At 41.7% G+C, this 9,590-nt stretch overlaps 1 protein-coding gene across 1 annotated transcript in view; it reads right to left on the reverse strand.

Moving 5' to 3' along the window:
• The window catches only part of MPP4 (MAGUK p55 scaffold protein 4), a 45,157-nt gene extending 36,241 nt beyond the window's left edge, over window positions 1-8,916 (reverse strand). Inside the window, exons 1-6 of the mRNA XM_055079360.1 lie at window positions 8,795-8,916; window positions 6,439-6,560; window positions 6,313-6,364; window positions 5,465-5,699; window positions 3,170-3,247; window positions 913-993 (exon numbers count right to left, since the gene is read on the reverse strand). Of these exons, the coding sequence (XP_054935335.1) occupies window positions 913-993; window positions 3,170-3,247; window positions 5,465-5,699; window positions 6,313-6,364; window positions 6,439-6,560; window positions 8,795-8,916 (690 nt within the window). The remainder of the gene's footprint in view (window positions 1-912; window positions 994-3,169; window positions 3,248-5,464; window positions 5,700-6,312; window positions 6,365-6,438; window positions 6,561-8,794) is intronic.
• Between the last annotated feature and the right edge of the window lie 674 nt (window positions 8,917-9,590).

Consider the following 9,590-nt stretch of genomic DNA (forward strand, 5'->3'; position numbering starts at 1 on the left):
GTATATGTATAACTGATTCACTTTGTTATAAAGCAGAAACTAACACACTATTGTAAAGCAATTATACTCCAATAAAGATGTTAAAAACAAACAAACAAACAAAAAACAACTATTGTAATAGTTTCCCCAATTAAGGTAGAATGAGGAGCAGTAATCAAAACATCTTGCTGGTTTAATTATCAGTGACACTTAAGGGCCCATGTGAAAGAGAATGAGAAAAAGTAGTCCTCTACTTTTAGGGTATGATCAAAGAGTTCCTTCTCATGGCCCAGTATGTTAAATTTTCATTTCACGAGATGGGGAAGTAGTCATTCTACAGCCCTGCCAGAGACTGGTGGACAGAACTTCGTTGGAACTCAGAGAAAATTCTCTAGGTTTATCTTGTGAAATAAAACTTTTTGACTGATAAATTCCATTGCTCCAAATGCAGACATCCTCTTAAATTCTAATTTGTTGATAAATTGATCTCAAAATCTATAAGTACTATGGGATAGGTTTCTATTATGCAATCAAATGTTCTTCATATACCCCCTCATAGAGCTAATCATTATTATACTGTATTTTCCAAACACCTTCACACACTTTATTTGAAACTTAAAATAACTTAAGATGTATGCTACCTCGATTGCCCCCCCCCAGAATTTTAGAGGAACAATGGCTTTCCCAGGGGGAAAAAGACACCATGGGAAGTTCTGGATACCTCCTTATAAATAGGGCAGGCTTGTCTCCATGACCAATGAGATTAAGCCAGTCACGTCCAAGTCCCACATCTTTAGGTACAGTCTGTTGGTCGCCCACATATGGTAATAGAACATCTATTCAGAGAGCACATTTTCTAGCACATTTATTTCTCTTCCCAACTTTGTCTATGAGCCAGATGGTTATATCTTGTCCATTTTAGCAAGCACTTGCCTTTAAGTGTGGAGCCTGGAGGATTTGTCTCAGCTCTTGGATCTCAGGGGACTTGGGGGTTTCACATAATATCTTCACTACCTGGTTGGTGGAAAAACATACATTGTGAATTTTTTAACAATCTTTATCACCTAGTTAACATCACCCAGGTTGGATAACAGGTATACTGTACATGATATTGACCTAAGAAAAGCTGTTACTGAAGCCTTCTTTTTCATCTTTAAAGTCAGGGCTTAGAGTCTTTCCTTATCATTAAACTTCATTACAGCAGGTAGAATCCAAGATTCGGGCTAGATCTAAACCACAGTGCCCCAGTCCTGGCACATTGCAGGCTTGGAGGAAGAACAAACATAATTTTGTAATGTCATATGTACCAAGGCAATATCCCTCTAGTGGCTCTAAGATAGCTGTTTGCTAATGTGAATGCTTTACAGGCAGGTTAAGGTATCTGAGTTCTCCAGGTATAGGCACAATTACCTGGAGAACCCAGGTAGCTTAATCCCATGGGATGTTCCATTCTTCAGTTGCAAAATGAAATAGTAATTTGTATTTTAGGGCTTATTATTTGATTAGCAAATTTAATGTTTGTTGCAACAAAAAAAGTGCTAGACAGAATAAATTCTGATCTCTTTGCTTTGGTTTAGGCATAGACCTGCTCTCTGACAGGACATAAGCCCTTTCAAGACTTTAACCAGCTCCATGAATCTTCAGCAGTCAAGCACCATCACATATTGTCAAATAAAAACAAGCAGTTTAGCGAGCTTCACCCCCACTCACTGAGGTTACAACTGAATAAAATATCACGTGTGTGTTTCCGTGTGGACAGCTGAGAACCATTCAAGTTGTTGATTACTGGAGCTGAGGTTAGAAGTTTTTTTTTAAATTTCTTTTAATATGGACAATAAATAAAAACAAAACAGATTATATTTATGCATCCATTCAGCAAATATGCATTGAACATCTACTGTGTGCTAGGCACTGTTCTGAGTGATGCAAATAGAGCACTGAATAGGCAGACAAAAATCCCCAGTCTCATGGAGTTTACATTCTAGTGAGGAGCCACGGACAATAAATAAAATACATAAGTAAAAGAGTTTTATTTGATGATGAAAAGAGTTAAGAAGAAAAATGAAATAGGGAAGGTGGATAGGGAATGCTATGAGAGGATTGCAATTTTAGATGGGGTGACCAGGGAAAGCCTCCATGAGGTGACATTTGAGTGGAGACTGGAGGGAGATGAGAAAGCAAATCGTGTGGCTATACGGGCAAGGGCATTACTGACATAAGGAATAGCAAGTGCAAAGGGCCTGCGGCAGGAGCATGTCTGGTTCAAACAACCACAAGGGGTTCAACTGGCTGGAGCAGAGTGAATAAGGGAGAGAGTGGTGAGTATGACATCAAAGAGGTAACAGGGGCCACCTTATGTTTGACTATGCAAGAATTCTGATGTTTACTCGGAGATGAGAAGTTGTTGTAGGAAGAGTTTGAGCAGGGAAGTGACATGATTTGACTCATCTTTAATCAGAACCTCTTTGGCTGCCATGATGGGAATAGACCACAGGGGAGGAAGAGTAGAAGTGGGCGACCAGGTAGGAAGCTACATCGCAATTATCCATGTGACAGACGATGATGCCGTATATTAGGTGGCACAGCAGAGGTGGGGAGATTCTCGATATATTTTGAAACTAGAGCTGACAGGACTGGGTGTGGGTGTGAGAGAAAGAAAAAGTCAAAGATGACCCCAGAGGTTTCAGCCAGGATACTGCAAGAACAAAGACGTCCTTAGTGAGATGGAAAAGGCTGGGGTAAGAGCGGCTTTGGGGATGGGACGGCCAGGAGCTCTGCTGGGGAGCTCCCAACGGAATTTGGGAGTCCATTAGAGAGTTTGAGGGAGTTTGAGGTCCATTAGACATCTCAGTAGGATGGGAGGGGGCAGAGGACATCAGAGCCTGCCGTCCAGGACCCCAGAATAGGGATGTAAATTGGGTATCATTAGTAGGGCAACATTACCCTCTTTCCATGGGGTAATTAGGTCCACGATTTAGGGAAAAAGAGGGAAATGCACACAAGCTATAGATGTGTCTTGTTGGTTTTAATTTGGGGAGACAGCAGGCCTTCTATTCAAGCTCAATTAGAAACAGTTATCAGATGCATAATCACCAACTGAACTTCTCCATTAGAGCATTTAAACTCGCACTGTGAGTAAAATGGTATCACATTAAAGCTCTACTAGTCTCTGGATGAAAAATCACCTCACCTCGTAGGATAACGCCTGGGCATGGGATGTGGCAGGAATGAGCTTCTTTCCTTTAAATTCCTGGAGGCAGTCATAAACCTGCCGAGGGGCAACGAGGAGAGAATGACACACCGAGGGAAGGCTCGCCCGGGGAGACTCAGCCTGAACAATGGCACAAGTGGCTGGGTAGCATGCGTGTTGGCCTTTAATAAGGTGTCTCTAGTTGTCCAAGCAAAATGAACTCAAGACTGGTGGCTCTGACGCTTCAAAGGCTTAATTATTGGCTGCCACTGGAAACTGTTCTTCCCCAAACAATATCATTGATAAAAAGAAACGTGAACTTTTACTCTTGTTAAATTAAGTAAGCCTGGGTTTTCCAGGCTTGAGGCCAATAAGGATTTGAAGCCAGAAACCTGTGGGAACTTCCAGGCTCGGTAGCTGCGTAGGGCATGGGTTAGGGGCTCAGGTTCACCAGGGGATCTGAATGAGAGGCCAGGCACACTATACATGCTTATTTGTACTCTGTGCTCATCTTTTGTTTCCTTTCCTCCCTTAATTCTCCAGTAAAAGTTTGCTTATAAAAATTCCAACTTTGCCTCTGTTGACCCTTAGGAATTGTTTTCCATACCAGGATCTAGGGTTGGGCTGAGAACATCAAGGTCTGACTAGCTCTGCAGTGCAGACCTTAATCTTATTTTAGAAATCTAGTTTCTCTTACAGTTGGAGAAATGAAGTCCAGGAGGTCAGCTCAGCCCTGCCTTTCTGCATCCGGATCTGGGATGGCGGGGCTTCCTTGCTCTACCTCAGTGCCCAAGCTCAAGTTTACCTGGAAGTGATTAAGGCTGGTAGATTGATGCAGGGAGCCCAAAGCCCAAGCAGCCTACCAGTGGTAGCAAAGGCAATGCCTTTAGTGGCATTCATACCCCTGTATTAGCTTCCCAGGAGGAAAAAGTGCCTGGTAGAAATCAAGTAGTTTCCCCCAAAGTTTTATTCAGATATAACTGAGATAGAACATTGTGTAAATTTAACGGGTATGACATGTTGATTTGATACACGTATGTGTTGCAAAATGATAACCACGATAAGGTTAGTTAACACCGCCATCACATAATTATCACTTTGTCTGTGTGTCGTGATAACGTGTAAGATCTATTCTCTCAGCAAATTTCAAGTATGTAACACAGTATTGTTAAATATAGTCACCATGCTGTACATTTGCTCCCCAGAACTTATTCATCTTATAACTGGAAATTTGTACCCTTTGACCAACATCTCCCTATTTCCCCTCCACCTAGTCCCTGGCAACCACTATTCTCTCTGCTTCTATGAGCTCCACCTTTTTAGGTTCCACATACAAGCGAGATCACACAGTATTTGTCTTTCTCTGACATTTCACTTTGCATAATGTCCTGAGGTCCACCCATGCTGTTGCAAAAGGGAGGATTTCCTTCCTTTTTATGTCTGAATAATATTCCATTGGACATCCCACTTCTGAGTATATAGTGATAGTGAAATGAAATCACTACCTAAAAAGATATCTGCACCCCATGTTCATTGAAGCTTTATTCACAATAGCCAAGGCATGGAAAAAAAACGCTGTGTCCAACAATGGATGAATGGATTAAGAAATCAGGTGTTTTAAAACCAGTGCTGTGAGGAGTACCTCTTTGCTCATGCTAAGTATGTTGACACTTTTTTCGTATCTTAAAGAATATAATATTAACATGCACCATAAGGCTGACCACATTTCACTTAAGTGAAGGAAACACATCCTCCAAAAAATAACTTCAAAAGGATCTTTCTTAATAATAACATTTGTTCAGAAGAACAAAATTGTAGTCAGATGCTATTGTATAGTGCATGAAATTTTAGCCAAATTTAAAAAAAGAAGAGATCTTCAGAGTAAGAAAAACTTAAGATACCTAAACAGAGCTGTAGACATTTCATGTCCTCATTTATGAAAACAAAGGGGAATGATTTTTTAAAGTCTTTTTTTGCTTTAAGCATTTTTATGTCCTGAGTTGGCCTCAAGGACAAAGGGTTGTAGACAAAGGGACAAAGGGTGCTGTCTATGGCCATTTGTGGTGGCTGCTGTGTGACCCCAGGGGCCTCTGGAAGAAAGGTAGTTGGAGGCAGAAAAGAGAGGACCTGCCATATTCTTTTCCAGCCAAGTAAATTCCTTCCTAAGCTAAGAGATTGTGTAGCTCTTCTCTGAACTTTTTCCCAGTCGAAATTTCCTGCCAACTGACAAGCAACGCTGTTGGACGAGTAAGTTCTGCTCCCAAGGCTAAGGCTTCTGAGCAATGGAGCACTCACCTTGAGCAGAGCCTGCAGCCACGGGGAGTGAAGGAGGTCATACAGGAGACACACTCCATTCACGTCTCGGCTATAGAACAGATTCAGCTCTTGTAGCACAAGCCTCAGGATTTGGGAGGTACCTACAAACGGGAGAGGGCAGAGATGGGGTGACGGGTGGAAAGGCAGGTGTAAATGTGAAGGACAATTCAGACCACGGGGAGGTGCCAGGGGCTCATGAGGAGAGGAGAGGACACTGGATTTAAGGCCAAAAAATCTGCCTTATAGCCCTGTTCTATCACTTACTGTGTGAACTTCGGAAAGCCATCCAACTCTCTGGAACCTACTTTCCTTGTGGCAAAATGAGAGTATGTTAGCTTCCCCATAGGGTTGTTGCCAACATTAGATGAAATAATAGATCATAGTATAGAAATGAAAGATTTTATGGAGCAATATTGCTTTCCCCTCCCCAATCTTAACAGCCTCTGGTTTATTCCAAAATTATCTAGTTGTTTTCTGGATCCTCCTTCTCTAATTCAAACATGCAACCATGTGTATTTACCCTTTATGAAAATTCTTATTGAAAAACTCTCTTAATAGGCCTTTAATACATATCTCAGGATTCCACTGTTAAAGGGACTGAACAGAATTTAGTAAATGCTTGGTTGCTTTTACAAGTATTTTCATAGAAATCCTATTTGTTGCAGTGATATTTTGAATGTGAACAAGTTGTGACGTTCTAAGGCAAAGTAAAACATAGTGGGGTAGGAAAAAAAAGAGATTCTGAATCTACTGTGTCAATTTCTTTCCTTCCTGCCTTGAACTTTGCTTAGACTTATCACTAATAGATGCAATAGGACACTTCAAACTGTATGACAAACTCCTTATAGGAATCACAAAAATCTATCAGAATTTCTGCACCTAAATTGGATCACATATTTAGAGGGATATTAAAAGAACTTTCTGGTCTAGAAAAGGAATCTGGCACCACATACCATTCTCTGGATTGGTTACCGTAGAAAGCTTCTCGTCCTTCTTGTCCTTGCTGTCTGGTGGGTCTGCTCCTTTGTCTGACTGTATCATGCTCCCTTCCCAAGCTTTCAGAAGGAATTCAGAGCTAGGGAACAGATCAACAAACAGCACACAGCTCCCTCAATCACACTGGCCCCGCAGCTCTTAGTACATATATAGGCACATATTTTCAACAGCATTTATTGAGCAAGTCAGGCACTGTGCTACATACACACCAGGATCCACATCAAATAAAACAGTCTTGCCCTGTGGTGCTTCCTTTCTAAATTATCCATCACCAGCTGTGTGAATGAGAAAACTACTATTTCATGAAACATTCCTTCTACTCCCCTTTCTTAAAACAAGTGACAAATAATGTCATGTTTGTTTATTTTCCACCTCTTTGCCTAGTTGATTTCACCATCATTCAGAGATCAGAAGAGCCTTCCCTGGCCTGACTCCATTCAGGTGCCCTCTTCTCTCTCATTGCCCGTATAGTTCTTCATGGCACTGATCACAGTTGTAAAAGTTATGGGTTACTGCTGAGGATACTCTTAGGATTTACTTTATATATTGCTTTAAGTAGGTTTAGTTTCAAGAAACAGAAGCCCCAAATAATAGTGGCTTAACAGAGTAGAAGTTTATATCTTTCTTATGTAAAAGTCCAGAGGCAGAGCAGCCCTGCTCCATGAAATTCTCAGAGAATAGGCTCCTTCCAGCTCACTGCTTTGCCCCCTTGGGGTGTGGTGGTGTTCTTATCTTCCTGTCCCAAAATGGTGGCTGGAGCTCCAGCCATCACCTCTACATTTCAGCCAGCAGGATGGGGATTAAGAAAACAAGGGCAAAGGGGACATGCTCATTGCTCTTTGAGAAAGTTTGATAGAAGTTGCCCTACACAATGAGAAATCACCTCAGGCCCTGCAAGTTTTCAAATGTTCCACTGAACTTTCATGTTGCTGGAAAAACAACAACAGAAAAAAACACCTTATAATTATCTGACCCCAGAACTCAACTTCTCTTTACATATGAACACAAAGTATTTTTGCACAGTTTTAGCATACACTGAATTTTCTGGAATGCTGCTACCTTAATTGAGGAATGAATTTACTTCATTTTGCTTGGACTTTATCAAGTTCACCATTTCAGAAAATCAGGTCATTAATGGTTAAGCTGCTCAAAGTATAACATGTCACTACAACACACCACCATCAAGCCGTGGCTGTATCTCTGTCTGCGTTCGAAGCTGCTGCGTCCCTTGTGCAGTTTCTTATAGGTGCAAACATGTGTTACTTCATTATATCTTTTGGTATAGTGATATCCCATATTTACAAATCGAAATTTAGACATCTTATCAACTATATTAGTTTAATTTCTTTTTTATTATTACTAGGGCATTATACATATGGATTTTTTTTTTGAAGTTTTCTGTGTCTTAGTCTGGGTTCCTCCAGAATCAGACAGGGAGCGAGGATTCTAGTGAGGTGATTTGCTTGGAAAGTGATCTAGAACAGTAGCAGTGGAGTGAGGTATTAAGGCAGGGCAAGGGAAAAAAGCCAGTAAAAAGTACATCAAGCAAGTAACTGCTCTGGGCCCTATGGAGCTTCATCCCATGGAAGGAACAAGGGACAAGGGAGTGGGGATATTTATACAGCAACACTGCCAGACATGGGTTGAAGGCTTTCCCCAGAGAGCATTACTTCTGGTCCTTCCAGCCTGCTACATGTGTACTTTCAGATAGAGAGTGTAGGTATAGAATGCACCAAAAGGGATATGGGTAGGGCACCGACAGCATTTGTCACAGGAGAATAATAAAGGATAAATCAGGATTTTTTTAAAAGGAGCATTTCAGATTAGTTGTTAAAGACGGGTATGGTTTTTTGAATCTGATATGGTTGAGAACCACTGTCTAGAATCTAGACAGATTGTGGGGTTGAGTCAGGGAGGCTATCTAGAAAAAGACAGATTCTTATGTTGTCTCTAAATTCTACGGCAGTGAGAAGAGCAACACAGAAAGCTGTTATGAAATCTGAAACAACCTTCCCATACACATTATTTTCCTGTCGCACTGAAGTATCCTAGTTTGCCAGATTCTGCCTAAACTTGACATCATAAGCTTCTGCCTTGCCCACCACCACCCACCCCACCCAGCCCCAGCTGAGTCAGTTTACACCCTGCCATTTTCCTGCATTCCAGTTTCTGACACTCTATTGAATCATTTTGCACAGCAGTTGCATGTAGGACTCATCTTCCTCCCTGGAGGGGAGCACTTCCAAGGTAGGGTTTGAAAAGGGAGATGGAGTGTCTGCCAGACAAAAGCCAGAGCAAACATGTGAGTCTGACACCAAACCATCATATTCAGGCAACTTCTTAAAATGCTTCTCACAAACCATGTTCTTGGTGAGGCAGTACGAATTACACGATGATGCTACGTGCGCATCGTAGGTGGACCACAATTCTTCCATATTTAATGCCCAGATGACAGTGTGCCCAACCAGGCCTATCCATGCAGCAGATGGGGGCACTAGAGACTGTACGTTACTGAGATGAAATTGTGAGAGAAATTTACAGATAGACTGTGGTTTCTATAACGAAGTCTAATTACTAAAGTAACTTCTAATCAATCTACCAACCCAGAGCTACACAGATAACTCATTCATATACTCTAAAAGGCTCATTTTGGCTAAAAGTTTCTCCGCCACTGAAGCATAAACAGTAATGTTCATCTCCACAACTTAGCTGAATTCTGAAAACAGTCATCCTCAGCTTCCTGTGACAAATTTGCTATGAGCTGAATTGTGTTCCCTCCGAATTCAGGTGTTGAAGCCCTAACCCCTCAATGTGATGATATTTGGAGATGGGACCTTCGTGAGGTAATTAGGTTTAGATGAGGTCATGATGGTGGGGCCCTCATGATGGCATTCGTGCCCCTGTAAGAAGAGACACCATGGAGCTTCTTCTCTTAATCTCTCTGCCACACGAGGACACAGCCAGAAAGAGGCTATCTTCAAGCCAGGAAGAGGGACCTCACCAGAACCCAGCCAGGCTGGTACTGTGATCTCAGACTTCCAGCCTCCAGAACTGTGAGAAATAAATTTCTGTTGTTTTTAAGCTGCCCAGTCCCTGGTATTGGCCCAAG

This window comes from Physeter macrocephalus, chromosome 2 (genome assembly GCF_002837175.3).
Source record: "Physeter macrocephalus isolate SW-GA chromosome 2, ASM283717v5, whole genome shotgun sequence".
Lineage (NCBI taxonomy): Eukaryota > Metazoa > Chordata > Mammalia > Artiodactyla > Physeteridae > Physeter > Physeter macrocephalus.